This window comes from Salvelinus fontinalis, chromosome 2 (genome assembly GCF_029448725.1).
Source record: "Salvelinus fontinalis isolate EN_2023a chromosome 2, ASM2944872v1, whole genome shotgun sequence".
NCBI lineage: Eukaryota > Metazoa > Chordata > Actinopteri > Salmoniformes > Salmonidae > Salvelinus > Salvelinus fontinalis.
Window position 1 is genome coordinate 99,008,431 of NC_074666.1, and position 17,198 is coordinate 99,025,628.

Genomic DNA, 17,198 nt, shown 5'->3' on the forward strand with positions numbered 1-17,198 from the left:
GACATAAATGGAAGTCAGGGTTGAGACCAACCTGCTGACAGCTATCCAGTACTACATGAAGTGGTTAGGCCATGGGTAGAGGGGTTAGGGGATGTTTCTGGACAGGGCCCAGCCAGGTTCTGTGAGTTCAAATACTTTATTTTCCAGGGGTCAGAGGTAAGCCAAGCAGGAATGTCTGGGTAACTTTGTGCCTTCGGAGATTACCAATGTGATCCTGGTTAATCCACACGCTAACTATCAGCAGGCAGGGCCCCACACTGTTCTCACTCTCTCTCTCTCATACACACACACACAGACGCCAAGAGAAATCTACAGGATCTGCTCTCTCTCTCTAAATAGAATAGATGATGTTTACACTACAGTCAACCATGAAGTCTAGGCCACAGTGTGGCATCACCACCAACAGCAGATTAAACAGATCAGTGTCTGTGTCTTCACCTGTCAATCACAGACGCATAGCCTGCATGGCACCCTATTCCCTACATAGTGGGCTACTTTTGACCAGGTCCTTGGCACCCTATTCCCTACATAGTGCACTACTTTTGATCAGGACCCAGGTCAAAAGTAGTGCACTATATAGGGAATAGGGTGCCATTTTGGATGCACACTTAGTGACCTTCAGTATGAGAGCAGTTGAGGTCAAAATGAAGTTGTTTATCTTCACGTCCACCACACTAAGGGCTCAGATTACTGGGTTGCCGGGGATTCCAATAACACAACGTAAAATAACACTGCACTTTGAATGATTGATGCTCCTGTGTGGTTTATTGAAACAATGTGAGGACTGGGAACACACTGTAACAAGACTCCCATTAGTGGCCATCAGAGACATTTAGAGTTGGGACATTGACGTAGCATTTACATGACACCACAAGATTCTAAGGCAGCCATTTTGGCTCCCCGTTAAACATTTCACAGGGAATATTTAAACAATACTATATAACTGGATGTCTAGAATTTAGAACAATGTTCAAAGTTCTTTAAAAGCTGGCTGAGCTTTTCTAAATATATGGCTCTGCTGTCCACTTCATTCACCGCCCTTTGACCTCCTCCTACTGCGCAGCACCCTGACTGTGTGATCTATCCAGGTCAAGGCAGTGGCACCACTGTCAGAGTACATTGTGTTCCACACCAAGATAGCCTGGGTGCCAGTCTGCTTCTGCCGACTCCTCCTGGAGTTGTCATGCCAACGATGACAACGGAGGAGTAGGCCAAATCTCAACCAGATCTGGGACCGGGCTAACGCCAAGTAGAGCTGTAACTCACAACGTTGGACCTAAATGGACAACATCACACGCCACTCATAGTCAACAGACAACAGTCTTCACCAACAGAGCAAGAGATTAGTCTGTCTCTCCATGACAGTGAAGGTGGAAGTCACTGATGTATTCCAGCCAACAGTCTACACCAGTGGTTCCCAATTCTGGACTTAGGAACCCAAAGAGGTTTTCCCCTCTCGCACAAATACACTTAATTCAACCAATCAACAAGCTTTTCATTATTTCAATCAGGTGTGTTAGTGCTGGTGCAAAAACAAAAATGGTTCCCAAGGACCAGGATTGGGAAACACTGACTACTACGTTATGGTGAGCCTTCACTCTGTCGACTACTACACCATGTTATGGTGAGCCTTCACTCTGTCGACTACTACACCATGTTATGGTGAGCCTTCACTCTGCCGACGACTACACCATGTTATGGTGAGCCTTCACTCTGCCGACTACTACACCATGTTATGGTGAGCCTTCACTCTGCCGACTACTACACCATGTTATGGTGAGCCTTCACTCTGCCGACTACACCATGTTATGGTGAGCCTTCACTCTGCCGACTACTACACCATGTTATGGTGAGCCTTCACTCTGCCGACTACTACACCATGTTATGGTGAGCCTTCACTCTGCCGACTACTACACCATGTTATGGTGAGCCTTCACTCTGCCGACTACTACACCATGTTATGGTGAGCCTTCACTCTGCCGACTACTACACCATGTTATGGTGAGCCTTCACTCTGCCCGCTACTACACCATGTTATGGTGAGCCTTCACTCTGCCCGCTACTACATCATGTTATGGTGAGCCTTCACTCTGCCGGCTACTACACCATGTTATGGTGAGCCTTCACTCTGCCGGCTACTACACCATGTTATGGTGAGCCTTCACTCTGCCGACTACTACACCATGTTATGGTGAGCCTTCACTCTGCCCACTACTACACCATGTTATGGTGAGCCTTCACTCTGCCGACTACTACACCATGTTATGGTGAGCCTTCACTCTGCCGACTACTACACCATGTTATGGTGAGCCTTCACTCTGTCGACTACTACACCATGTTATGGTGAGCCTTCACTCTGCCGACGACTACACCATGTTATGGTGAGCCTTCACTCTGCCCACTACTACACCATGTTATGGTGAGCCTTCACTCTGCCCACTACTACACCATGTTATGGTGAGCCTTCACTCTGCCCACTACTACACCATGTTATGGTGAGCCTTCACTCTGTCGACTACTACACCATGTTATGGTGAGCCTTCACTCTGTCGACTACTACACCATGTTATGGTGAGCCTTCACTCTGCCCACTACTACACCATGTTATGGTGAGCCTTCACTCTGCCCACTACTACACCATGTTATGGTGAGCCTTCACTCTGTCGACTACACCATGTTATGGTGAGCCTTCACTCTGCCCACTACTACACCATGTTATGGTGAGCCTTCACTCTGCCCACTACTACACCATGTTATGGTGAGCCTTCACTCTGCCCACTACTACACCATGTTATGGTGAGCCTTCACGCTGTCGACTACACCATGTTATGGTGAGCCTTCACTCTGCCCACTACTACACCATGTTATGGTTAGCCTTCACTCTGCCCACTACTACACCATGTTATGGTGAGCCTTCACTCTGCCGACTACTACACCATGTTATGGTGAGCCTTCACTCTGTCGACTAATACACCATGTTATGGTGAGCCTTCACTCTGTCGAATACTACACCATGTTATGGTTAGCCTTCACTCTGCTACACAGAGTGAAGGCTCTACTACACCATGTTATAAACTCAGCAAAAAAATAAATCTCACAGATCTTCATTGTAAAGGGTTTAAACACTGTTTCCCATGCTTGTTCAATGAACCATAAACAATTAATGAACATGCACCTGTGGAACGGTCGTTTAGACACTAACAGCTTACAGACGGTCGGCAATTAAGGTCACAATTATGAAAACTTATGACACTAAAGAGTCCTTTCTACTGACTCTGGAAAAACACCAAAAGAAAGATGCCCAAGTGCCCTGCTCATCTGCGTGAACGTGCCTTAGGCATGCTGCAAGGAGACATGAGGACTGCAGATGTGGCCAGGGCAATAAATTGCAATGTCCAATGACGTCTAAGACAGCGCTACAGGACGGACAGCTGATCGTCCTCGCAGTGGCAGACCACGTGTAACAACACCTGCACAGGATCGGTACATCCGAACATCACACCTGTGGGACAGGTACAGGATGGCAACAACAACTGCACGAGTTACACCAGGAACGCACAATCCCTCCATCAGTGCTCAGACTGTCCGCAATAGGCTGAGAGAGGCTGGACTGAGGGCTTGTAGGCCTGTTGTAAGGCAGGACCTCACCGGCAACAACGTTGCCTATGGGCACAAACCCACCGTCGCTGGACCAGACAGGACTGGCAAAAAGTGCTCTTCACTGACGAGTCACGGTTTTGTGTCACCAGGGGTGATGGTCAGATTCGCGTTTATCGTCGAAGGAATGAGCGTTACACCGAGGCCTGTACTCTGGAGTGGGATCGATTTGGAGGTGGAGAGTCCGTCATGGTCTGGGGCGGTGTGTCACAGCATCATCGGACTGAGCTTGGTGTCATTGCAGGCAATCTCAACGCTGTGCGTTACAGGGAAGACAGCCTCCTCCCTCATGTGGTACCCTTCCTGCGGGCTCATCCTGACATGACCCTCCAGCATGACAATGCCATACTGCTCATTCTGTGCGTGATTTCCTGCAATACAGGAATGTCAGTGTTCTGCCATGGCCAGCGAAGAGCCCGGATCTCAATCCCATTGAGCACGTCTGGGACCTGTTGGATCGGAGGGTGAGGTCCAGGGAAATTCCCCCCCCAGAAATGTCCGGGAACTTGCAGGTGCCTTGGTGGAAGAGTGGGGTAACATCTCACAGCAAGAACTGGCAAATCTGGTGCAGTCCATGAGGAGGAGATGCACTGCAGTACTTAATGCAGCTGGTGGCCACACCAGATACTGACTGTTACTTTTGATTTTGACCCCCCCTTTGTTCAGGAACACATTATACCATTTCTGTTAGTCACATGTATGTGGAACTTGTTCAGTTTATGTCTCAGTTGTTGAATCTTGTTATGTTCATACAAATATTTACACATGTTAAGTTTTCTGAAAATAAACGCAGTAGACAGTGAGATTACATTTCTTTTTTTTGGCTGAGTTTAGTAATAAGATGCACAGCATTAGTCAACAATCTCACACTGACTGCTTGTTCTGACATATGCTAAAATATATATCATGATGTTAATGTCCTTTGTGTCTACACTGTACATGGCGTAGTTCTCCATAATGTATTCCATTGGAATAATAATATGGTACAGTATTTGGAGGACAGAAGATTTAGTCTAGGATGTAATCCGCCTGCTCTTTGTCAGCATTGTATCTTTAAAAGGCAATGTTCCCTTGTCGCGGAGACCGCATTAATGGTGAACGCTACGTACGTCAGCTCATTGAGAAATTGATTTTAAATGGCGCTAAGGCCGACAAAGCTCGATCATTTGAATCCTGATCTTAGCCTATGAGGTTTGAGGCTAATATACCTCGGTACAGTAAGTATCTCTACTAACTTGATAACTCCTACTTTAAGAGGCAAAGAAAAGGAGGTATGACTTGACCTTGGATTTTATTTCTATCTATTCATTCAACGTATGTCATAACACAACTCTTCTATGAAACAGTGAACACAGGTAGCGAATGTTGAGTATTTGTAATATTAACACTACTTAAGTAGATTATACAGTAGGGTTGAACAACATTTACAGAAATCCAGGTAAGAGTATCCCTGGATTTCTTCCTTTATACCCTTCAGATTCCAGGAATATTTCAACCGGGATTTGTGGAAATCCTGGGAATTTTGGGAAAATTCTACAGTAAGGTTTGACTTAAGTAAAGAATGTTACAGATCTTCAGTACCTTGATGGGATGCAAAATTCCTGACACTTTCCCAGATTCCCAGGGTTGGAAAAACAAAAAACTGGAATTGGCAAGGAATAAGGAGGACATCCGGGAATCGTCCAATGGGTATTTCTGGAAAACCTAGGAATTTGGGGTATTTTGCAGCCCTAATGGTACACCTCTTGTTCATGGATATATGTACGTTATAAGGTAACCGGGTCGATGGCAACCTAGTAGGTTCAAATAAAATATATAGACAATTCAAGTAACAGGACAGGATATCACTTTATCCTTCGATGGTCAATCTGGAAGACTAGTTATACAACACTTGAGCAGTACCATTCAACAGTTGGGACACACCTACTCATTCTACGGATTTTTTTAAATGTTACTATTTTTTACATTGTAGAATAATAGTGAAGACATCAAAACTATGAAATAACACATATGGAATCATGTAGTAACCAATGTTGTGTTAAACAAATTAAACAAATTCTTCAAAGTTGCCACCCTTTGCCTTGATGACAGCTTTGAACACACTTGGCATTCTCTCAACCAGCTTCATGAGGTAGTCACCTGGAATGCATTTCAATTAACAGGTGTGCCTTGTTAAAAGCTAATTTGTGGAATTTCTTTCCTTCTTAATGCGTTTGAGCCAATCAGTTGTGTTGTGACAAGGTAGGGGGTGGTATACAGAAGATAGCCCTGTTTGGCAAATGACCATATTATGGCAAGAACAGCTCAAATAAGCAAAGAGAAAAGACAGTGATTTAAAGGCACACTTAACCAGCATGGCTACCACAGCATTCTGCATAGATACCCCATCCCATCTGGTTTGCGCTTAGTGGGACTATCATTTGTTTTTCAACAGGACAATGACCCAACACACCTCCAGGCTGTGTAAGGGCTATTTGATCAAGAAGGAGAGTGATGGAGTGCTGCATCAGATGACCTGGCCTCCACAATCATCCAATCTCAACCCAATTGAGGTGGATTGGGATGAGCTGGACAGCAGAGTGAAGGAAAGTAGCCAACAAGTGCTCAGCAAATGTGGGAACTCCTTCAAGACAGTAGGAAAAGCATTCCAGGTGAAGCTGGTTGAGAGAATGCCAAGAGTGTGCAAAGCTGTCATCAAGGCAAAGGGTAGCTACTTTGAAGAATCAAAAATATATTTAGATTTGTTTAACACTTTTTTGGTTACTACATGATTCCAAATGTGTTATTTCATAGTTTTGATGCCTACATTATTATTCTACAACGTAGAAATTGTAAAAATAAAGAAAAATCCTTGAATGAATAGGCGTGTCCAAACTTTTGACTGGTACTGTATAAATATATATATATACATACACACACACACACACACACAAAAAGCCACAAAAACACACACAGTTTCTCTGAGTAAGAACTAACTAAATCTAGACCAGAACATGAAGGGCTCTTGTTACCAACAGAAGGCACAACCGATGGGACATAGAAATTGAGAGCATAGAATAAACACATTTTACATATATACATGAACATCAAATACACACCCTGAAGAACATCTCTGCAAAACACAACATCTAACACCACCTCTTCCTGAGGAACATCCCTGTAATCACATTATCTAACACCACCTCTCCCTGAGGAACATCCCTGTAATCACATTATCTAACACCACCTCTTCCTGAGGAACATCCCTGTAATCACAACACCACCTCTCCCTGAGGAACATCCCTGTAATCACAACATCTGACACCACCTCTCCCTGAGGAACATCCCTGTAATCACAACACCACCTCTCCCTGAGGAACATCCCTGTAATCACATTATCTAACACCACCTCTCCCTGAGGAACATCCCTGTAATCACATTATCTAACACCACCTCTTCCTGAGGAACATCCCTGTAATCACAACACCACCTCTCCCTGAGGAACATCCCTGTAATCACATTATCTAACACCACCTCTCCCTGAGGAACATCCCTGTAATCACATTATCTAACACCACCTCTCCCCGAGGAACATCCCTGTAATCACATCATCTAACACCACCTCTCCCTGAGGAACATCCCTGTAATCACAACATCTAACACCACCTCTTCCTGAGGAACATCCCTGTAATCACATTATCTAACACCACCTCTCCCTGAGGAACATCCCTGTAATCACAACACCACCTCTCCCTGAGGAACATCCCTGTAATCACAACATCTAACACCACCTCTCCCTGAGGAACATCCCTGTAATCACATTATCTAACACCACCTCTCCCTGAGGAACATCCCTGTAATCACAACACCACCTCTCCCTGAGGAACAACCCTGTAATCACATTATCTAACACCACCTCTCCCTGAGGAACATCCCTGTAATCACAACACCACCTCTCCCTGAGGAACATCCCTGTAATCACAACATCTAACACCACCTCTCCCTGAGGAACATCCCTGTAATCACATTATCTAACACCACCTCTCCCTGAGGAACATCCCTGTAATCACATCATCTAACACCACCTCTCCCTGAGGAACATCCCTGTAATCACAACATCTAACACCACCTCTCCCTGAGGAACATCCCTGTAATCACAACACCACCTCTCCCTGAGGAACATCCCTGTAATCACAACACCACCTCTCCCTGAGGAACATCCCTGTAATCACAACACCACCTCTCCCTGAGGAACATCCCTGTAATCACAACATCTAACACCACCTCTCCCTGAGGAACATCCCTGTAATCACAACATCTAACACCACCTCTCCCTGAGGAACATCCCTGTAATCACAACACCACCTCTCCCTGAGGAACATCCCTGTAATCACAACATCTAACACCACCTCTCCCTGAGGAACATCCCTGTAATCACAACACCACCTCTCCCTGAGGAACATCCCTGTAATCACAACATCTAACACCACCTCTCCCTGAGGAACATCCCTGTAATCACAACACCACCTCTCCCTGAGGAACATCCCTGTAATCACAACATCTGACACCACCTCTCCCTGAGGAACATCCCTGTAATCACAACACCACCTCTCCCTGAGGAACATCCCTGTAATCACAACACCACCTCTCCCTGAGGAACATCCCTGTAATCACAACACCACCTCTCCCTGAGGAACATCCCTGTAATCACAACATCTAACACCACCTCTCCCTGAGGAACATCCCTGTAATCACAACACCACCTCTCCCTGAGGAACATCCCTGTAATCACAACACCACCTCTCCCTGAGGAACATCCCTGTAATCACAACACCACCTCTCCCTGAGGAACATCCCTGTAATCACAACACCACCTCTCCCTGAGGAACATCCCTGTAATCACAACACCACCTCTCCCTGAGGAACATCCCTGTAATCACAACACCACCTCTCCCTGAGGAACATCCCTGTAATCACAACACCACCTCTCCCTGAGGAACATCCCTGTAATCACAACACCACCTCTCCCTGAGGAACATCCCTGTAATCACAACATCTAACACCACCTCTCCCTGAGGAACATCCCTGTAATCACAACACCACCTCTCCCTGAGGAACATCCCTGTAATCACAACATCTAACACCACCTCTCTCATCCACCCAACATGTTTGTCTTACATCTACGGCCCCTGGAGTTGTTTGTATGTATCAAGCGTCTCAGAGTAACTTCTGTTTCACGTAATGTATTGCACTTCTACACCTGTACAGTCTGAATGTCTGGAAGTAATGTGTTCCGTGTCCGACTGTGCTTTCTGGGTTGCCCTTGACGGGATTGATAAAGTTGTGTTGAATTGAATCAGTGATGTAACGTTTGTAATGTAGGCCCACTGTACGTGTTGCTGGCATAGTATTAGATGGAGGTATTAGGTCCACTTTACGTGTTGCTGGCATAGTATTAGATGGAGGTATTAGGCCCACTGTACATGTTGCTGGCATAGTATTAGATGGAGGTATTAGGTCCACTGTACGTGTTGCTGGCATAGTATTAGATGGCGGTATTAGGCCCACTGTTACATGTTGCTGGCATAGTATTAGAGGGAGGTATTAGGCCCACTGTATGTGTTGCTGGCATAGTATTAGATGAATGTATTTGTATATGTACAGTAGGCTTAAATTATATAACTGTGCTCCAACAATGCCTCCTCCTTGCCCCTGAGGATATCAATAAAGTTATATTCAATCAAGTTATATTCACTCCTCCTTGCCTCTGGGGATATCAATAAAGTTATATTCGCTCCTCCTTGCCCCTGAGGATATCAATAAAGTTATATTCACTCCTCCTTGCCCCTGAGGATATCAATAAAGTTATATTCACTCATCCTTGCCCCTGAGGATATCAATAAAGTTATATTCACTCCTCCTTGCCCCTGAGGATATCAATAAAGTTATATTCAACCCAACTGATTAAGTTCTCTGTGTTTTTTTGTAAGAGCCTGGCCTGGCCTCACATGATGACATTGTGTTCTCACCCTCTAACCACGCCCTCGTTCCTTGTCTTGTTGCCCTTGGAGACAGGGAGATATACCAACGTTTTGTTGAAATTTCATTTGAAATAACATTTTAGCAGTTCAGTTGTCAGTGCAGGTCCTCTTCTGTTTCCTGTTTCCTGAATCCAATCTCATTGAACCAATTCAGTTAGTTGTCAGTGCTCCGCTGCTGTTCTTCCTCTTCTTTCTGTTTCCTGCGTGCGAGGTGGGCCTCCCGGGCGGCCTGCAGCCTCTGTTTGGGATACAGGACGAAGGCGAGGGCCACGCTGGCCGTACCGTCCCCGCTCTGCCGGGAGAAACACAGGAAGGTGGCCCACAGGAACGCACAGCAGCCCATGAAGACTGTCCTCAGGTACAGAGGCATCAGGAGGAAGTTTAGGAACTGGGGAGGGAGGGAGGGAGGGAGGGAGGGAGGAATAAAAACAGGTGTCAGTTTGAAGTGATTCAGAAAAGAACACTAGTATTGTATTACAGCACATGCCCCTCTGACTGACAGGTGTGTGTGTGTGTGTGTGTGTGTGTGTGTGTGTGTGTGTGTGTGTGTGTGTGTGTGTGTGTGTGTGTGTGTGTGTGTGTGTGTGTGTGTGTGTTTCCAACCAACTCAATGCACCATAGTACACATGTCAATCAGGGGCTCTGCTGGGGCAGTCCCAGCAGTTGTCCTATATACGGCCATACACAGACATGTTATATTTGCATTATGTAGCAACATTAATTATTCATTACCATTTTGTTTCATTCATGTAACAGACCAACACTGGTTCATATCATGTGACAGATCAACACTGGTTCATAACATGTGACAGATCAACACTGGTTCATAACATGTGACAGATCAACACTGGTTCATAACATGTGACAGACCAATACTGGTTCATAACATGTGACAGACCAACACTGGTTCATAACATGTGACAGACCAACACTGGTTCATAACATGTAACAGACCAACACTGGTTCATAACATGTGACAGACCAATACTGGTTCATAACATGTGACAGACCAATACTGGTTCATAACATGTGACAGGCCAATACTGGTTCATAACATGTGACAGACCAACACTGGTTCATAACATGTGACAGACCAATACTGGTTCATAACATGTGACAGACCAACACTGGTTCATAACATGTGACAGACCAACACTGGTTCATAACATGTAACAGACCAACACTGGTTCATAACATGTGACAGGCCAATACTGGTTCATAACATGTGACAGACCAACACCTCACGAGGCTTCTTCTCTCTAAGCTGAGACCTTGAAACTGAGATATCTTTCGTTCTCAAAACAAAGGTCTGGGCGTACTGACAAATTGCAGCTACAGATAGTGAGGATTCGTTCAGTCATTCACTTGCATGAACACAGACATTAGTTATTAGAACAACACATGAATAGAACACAGACATTAGTTATTAGAACATCACATGAGTAGAACACAGACATTAGTTATTAGAACATCACATGAATAGAACACAGACATTAGTTATTAGAACAACACATGAATAGAACACAGACATTAGTTATTAGAACAACACATGAATAGAACACAGACATTAGTTATTAGAACAACACATGAATAGAACACAGACATTAGTTATTAGAACATCACATGAATAGAACACAGACATTAGTTATTAGAACAACACATGAATAGAACACAGACATTAGTTATTGGAAAAGCACATGAATAGAACACAGACATTAGTTATTAGAACAACACATGAATAGAACACAGACATTAGTTATTAGAACAGCACATGAATAGAACACAGACATTAGTTACTGGAACAACACATGAATAGAACACAGACATTAGTTATTAGAACAGCACATGAATAGAACACAGACATTAGTTATTAGAACATCACATGAATAGAACACAGACATTAGTTATTAGAACAACACATGAATAGAACACAGACATTAGTTATTAGAACAACACATGAATAGAACACAGACATTAGTTATTAGAACAACACATGAATAGAACACAGACATTAGTTACTGGAACAACACATGAATAGAACACAGACATTAGTTATTAGAACAACACATGAATAGAACACAGACGTTAGTTATTAGAACAGCACATGAATAGAACACAGACATTAGTCATTAGAACAACACATGAATAGAACACAGACATTAGTTATTAGAACAGCACATGAATAGAACACAGACATTAGTTATTAGAACAGCACATGAATAGAACACAGACATTAGTTACTGGAACAGCACATGAATAGAACACAGACATTAGTTACTGGAAAAGAACAAACATAAAGAATTCCAGCACCCTGTTATGACATCAGATCATCACTTCCACAGAAGACGGTGGTTTTCTCTAACAGTAAATAAACCATCATACTGAAATAGAACAGAGAAGGATAGCTGTGTGTGTGGTGTGTGTGTGTGTGTGTGTGTGTGTGTGTGTGTGTGTGTGTGTGTGTGTGTGTGTGTGTGTGTGTGTGTGTGTGTGTGTGTGTGTGTGTGACATTACTGTATTGACACAGCACAGGCTCAACAGGATGTTTATAGTAAATTCCGCTGCGTGTGTATTAGTAGGTGGAGACATTTCAGAGCATGATGTTATGTCTTAACACAATATAGTTTATCATCAATACACTGGGATATTTACAGGACAGTGATACACTGTCTATCAATAGCATCCTTATCATTTACCTGCATGAAAGGCCAGTACATGAGTCCAGTCTGAAATTCAAAGAGACAAGATACATGTTAATAATCAAACCAAGTCAAATACAGTATTCCGTTAGCTCCGTTCTAGAACAGATCCTTCACATCAAACTGACTAGCAGGTCTGGGCTGTCTGCCTCTCATTTATGTCTTCCTGTCTGTTCACCCGTCTGTCTGTCTGTCTGCCTCTCATTTATGTCTTCCTGTCTGTTCACCCGTCTGTCTGTCTGTCTGCCTCTCATTTATGTCTTCCTGTCTGTTCACCCGTCTGTCTGTCTGTCTGCCTCTCATTTATGTCTTCCTGTCTGTTCACCCGTCTGTCTGTCTGTCTGTATCTATGTCTGCTGAGTTTATCTCTCTGTTTGTATTTCCTTTATAAAGTGGATTGCGAGACTGTGATAACAAAGCACTTTAAATAAAGCTTGATTTGCCACTCATATAACAATCAGAGACTTCTTCCAGCAGCACTCCTCTCTATATGTCCAGAGCTGTATTCCTACCACTCGGATCAATGGGACTTCTTCCAGCAGCACCCCTCTCTATATGTCCAGAACTGTATTCCTACCACTCGGATCAATGGGACTTCTTCCAGCAGCACTCCTCTCTATATGTCCAGAGCTGTATTCCTACCACTCATATAACAATCAGAGACTTCTTCCAGCAGCACCCCTCTCTATATGTCCAGAGCTGTATTCCTACCACTCGGATCAATGGGACTTCTTCCAGCAGCACTCCTCTCTATATGTCCAGAGCTGTATTCCTACCACTCAGATCAATGGGACTTCTTCCAGCAGCACTCCTCTCTATATGTCCAGAGCTGTATTCCTACCACTCAGATCAATGGGACTTCTTCCAGCAGGACTCCTCTCTATATGTCCAGAGCTGTATTCCTACCACTCAGATCAATGGGACTTCTTCCAGCAGCACTCCTCTCTATATGTCCAGAGCTGTATTCCTACCACTCAGATCAATGGGACTTCTTCCAGCAGGACTCCTCTCTATATGTCCAGAGCTGTATTCCTACCACTCAGATCAATGGGACTTCTTCCAGCAGGACTCCTCTCTATATGTCCAGAGCTGTATTCCTACCACTCAGATCAATGGGACTTCTTCCAGCAGCACTCCTCTCTATATGTCCAGAGCTGTATTCCTACCACTCAGATCAATGGGACTTCTTCCAGCAGCACTCCTCTCTATATGTCCAGAACTGTATTCCTACCACTCAGATCAATGGGACTTCTTCCAGCAGCACTCCTCTCTATATGTCCAGAACTGTATTCCTACCACTCAGATCAATGGGACTTCTTCCAGCAGCACCCCTCTAACTTTCTACACTGCCCTTTATTTGATTTCAATAGGGGGAATATGTTCTACCCAGATCTCAGTATTATTTTACAACGGTTGTTGGGCCTGGAAGAGTTGTGCTCGTTATATGTTTTCCACTGGCAGTAATAGTCATGCATTGCAGTATCCCTGGCCGCCTGCCCATTGCTGCGCAAAAGCGGTGCCATAATCTGGGTTAATAGGGGGTGAGCTCACACCAGGCAGGCGGAAGGTGACTTTCCTTCTCTGCCTGTATGCGTGGGCCGGCCGGCCGGTCGGTTCCGGTTCGTTCTGATTTCATCTTACCTTGTACGTGTTGAGGAACTTTTCTCTCCAGTCCTCGAAGACATCGTCTTTATTCTCCAAGAAACTCACTCCTGCAGAAGAAAACGAGAGAGTACAAACTGTAGGTCACACTTGTGCCCATTTCACGCATCACTCAAACCTCGTGCATTTTGCACATGACCTTTTGAACGAGTACACGTCAGAACACTGCATTCAGTTCATAGACATTCAACATTTACAAATACACACATCCAAGGTTAGGCTAGAGGAGAGTAGCCTAGCCTAGGCCTATTACCCAATGGACATGACGCATTGGTCTGTTTCTATTATATACGGTTATTCCATGTAGGCCACATTAGAAATGTCGAATATTGTTGTAGGCTGCAATAGATACACTTCAATTAAACTTTCCACAGTAAAATGCACGTTACCTGTGTAGAAGACACTCGTTGCCAAGGGTGATGCAAAACTTTGGTCCAGGAGTAGTTTGCGGAAGAGCATTCCGGGAGATTTTCCCGGGAAACGGCTTTCCAAAGCCCGCAACCAGAAATAGTTAAAGTTTCCATGGAAACTGATGGCCACTATGGCAACATTTCTGGTGTGTTTCCAGTCCATCTCTTCTCTTTGTGCGATCATCTGATGAACGAAGTCGCCGCCGGCAAACAGGCAGCCATACAGAGTAACGTTGGCTAGCCACGGAAAGCGTTTAACCGCTTCTTTTAATACGGTTTTCTTCATTTTCAACACGTTCATTTTGAACTGCGGTGTTCTACGACAACAGAACAGAGTAGAATATAATCGTGTCGTCCATTGTTGGGTGAAACTTCAAAAGGAAAGTTGTCTTCTGCCTTTCCAAATCCTCCTCGGTGTAGAAACACACGTTGAGAGAGGCACGGGTCGGGCAGTGGCCGTACAGCGGCTATGGAGCAGGTCATAGGTTAAGCGCCCTACCCAAGGGCACAATGGCGGGATAGATATTTTAAAGTTCCTCCTATTCACACACTTGGCATGCCAGCTAAATGTAGTCTACGCTTGCATACCTGAGATTGTTATCTGATGTTAGTGAGCAAGCAGAACCCGAAAATACATTAATATTTAGCCAAAATGTTTAGACATTACTTCCAACCATTAAAGTACTGTTACGCATTCTTACATCTGCTTGTTTTAGTGAGAAAGTAAAACGGCTCCATCACAAACGTCCCACAAGACAGTGTTGTAACGCACCAAATCTGCCACCATTCCGTTGGGTCTCTTCATTTTCCGTATTTAGCTCTCCAGTCATAGCTCATCTAGTCTATTTAACCGTTAGGACTACACACATTCTATCCTAATAACAACGGACTCATTTGATAATGGAAGAGTAGCGAAATCCATCGATACGTTACATTTAAAGCATTTCATTCGTCCATTGTAGATCATCCCGTCCCTGTATACCGACCAGTACGGTACCGTACAGTATCAGGTTGCTATCTACCAAATCCATCCTGTGCGTCAACCGCTAATCTAGAGGATTGTCCCGTGAGGCGCTCAGATTTATAGCGCGCTTCAACAACTCCACAAATCTCAATGACCCCTGTTAGTTTTTAGAGTATTGGGCATGCGGGTTTTAAACCAATCAAATGTGTTGTTAATCTGTTACACTGCACTTCACTTTTACATGCACGTATGGTGGCCGGCGGCTACTTTTACGCACAGCTTGTGTGCTCTCTCTCTCTCTCACACACAAGTTCCAAAGGAATATATACATTTCAAATCTCTCTATCTATCGCTTGCACAACTCACACAGAGCAATCACATTTTAAAACCATTTTATTATTTTTGATTAGATGAGCATAACAATTTGTTGTTTTTTATAAGGTTTTCTGTCTGAAATGCTTTAACCAATGATGACAAGTTTTGACAACAGTTTGATTTATAAAACCTCAGAGCTCAAATAAATACAGTGTCTTTGCCCATCTATCATCGATAGATGCTCTAGAAACGGTGTACAGACAGAGACATGGTTGTCTATCACCCCTAGGAGGTGCTCTTGAAACGGTGTACAGACAGAGACATGGTTGTCTATCACCACTAGGAGGTGGTCTTGAAACGGTGTACAGACAGAGACATGGTTGTCTATCACCACTAGGAGGTGGTCTAGAAACGGTGTACAGACAGAGACATGGTTGTCTATCACCACTAGGAGGTGGTCTAGAAACGGTGTACAGACAGAGACATGGTTGTCTATCACCACTAGGAGGTGGTCTAGAAACGGTGTACAGACAGAGACATGGTTGTCTATCACCACTAGGAGGTGGTCTTGAAACGGTGTACAGACAGAGACATGGTTGTCTATCACCACTAGGAGGTGGTCTAGAAACGGTGTACAGACAGAGACATGGTTGTCTATCACCACTAGGAGGTGGTCTAGAAACGGTGTACAGACAGAGACATGGTTGTCTATCACCACTAGGAGGTGCTCTAGAAACGGTGTACAGACAGAGACATGGTTGTCTATCACCACTAGGAGGTGGTGTTGAAACGGTGTACAGACACAGACATGGCTCTTCATGTGGCTCTAGACTGTATATTATGATGTTTTTAGATTGAGGTTTTATTGGGATCCCCATTAGCCGACTCCAATGGCTCGTCTTCCTGGGTTCCGACACATAACGAAAAAGACATTACAGACAAAAATACTTTAAGATTGACAAACATTTTAAAACGTTAATATGTAGGGGAGGGGGGTTGCGTTGTGAGATGTTTTATTTGTTTAAAAAAAAAAGCTAATTTAGCTGTTTTCTTGACTACCAATAAAACAAATGTAGACTGAACTATGCTATTTTGATACCATAATAATAGAATTGTGTTTTAGTCCAGACTATCCTGACCAGTTGCATCACCGCCTGGTATGGCAACTGCTCCGCATCTGACCATAAGGCGCTACAGAGGGTAGTACGTACGGCCCAGTACATCACTGGGGCCAAGCTTCCTGCCATCCAGGACCTATGTAATAGGCGGTGTCAGAGGAAAGCCAATACATTTGTCAGAGACTCCAGTCACCCAAGTTATAGTCTGTTTTCTCTGCTACCGCACGGCAAGCGGTACCGGAGCGCCAAGTCTAGGACCAAAAGGCTCCTTAACATCTTCTACCCCCAAGCTATAAGACTACTGAACAATTAATCAAATGGCCACCGGACTATTTACGTTGCTGCTACTCGCT

The 17,198-nt window shown here is 44.3% G+C and overlaps 1 protein-coding gene across 18 annotated transcripts; it reads right to left on the reverse strand.

The window, feature by feature from the left end:
* Window positions 1-4,929: 4,929 nt before the first annotated feature.
* LOC129832927 (mpv17-like protein) lies at window positions 4,930-15,728 on the reverse strand. Of its 18 annotated transcripts, none has more exons than XM_055897184.1 (8): window positions 14,428-15,728; window positions 14,018-14,088; window positions 12,374-12,403; window positions 8,740-10,065; window positions 8,319-8,702; window positions 7,259-8,207; window positions 6,965-7,214; window positions 4,930-6,883 (listed from the first exon to the last, which is right to left on the reverse strand). In XM_055897184.1, the coding sequence occupies exons 1-4, from the start codon at window positions 14,747-14,749 to the stop codon at window positions 9,832-9,834; spliced, it is 657 nt and encodes a 218-aa protein (XP_055753159.1). In that variant the 5' UTR covers window positions 14,750-15,728; the 3' UTR covers window positions 4,930-6,883; window positions 6,965-7,214; window positions 7,259-8,207; window positions 8,319-8,702; window positions 8,740-9,831. The 18 variants fall into 18 exon arrangements, with proteins under 18 accessions (XP_055753159.1, XP_055753072.1, XP_055753064.1 ...); XM_055897097.1 differs by having other exon boundaries at window positions 7,259-8,082; window positions 8,127-8,207; window positions 8,319-10,065; XM_055897089.1 differs by having other exon boundaries at window positions 7,259-8,045; window positions 8,083-8,207; window positions 8,319-10,065.
* Window positions 15,729-17,198: the final 1,470 nt, after the last annotated feature.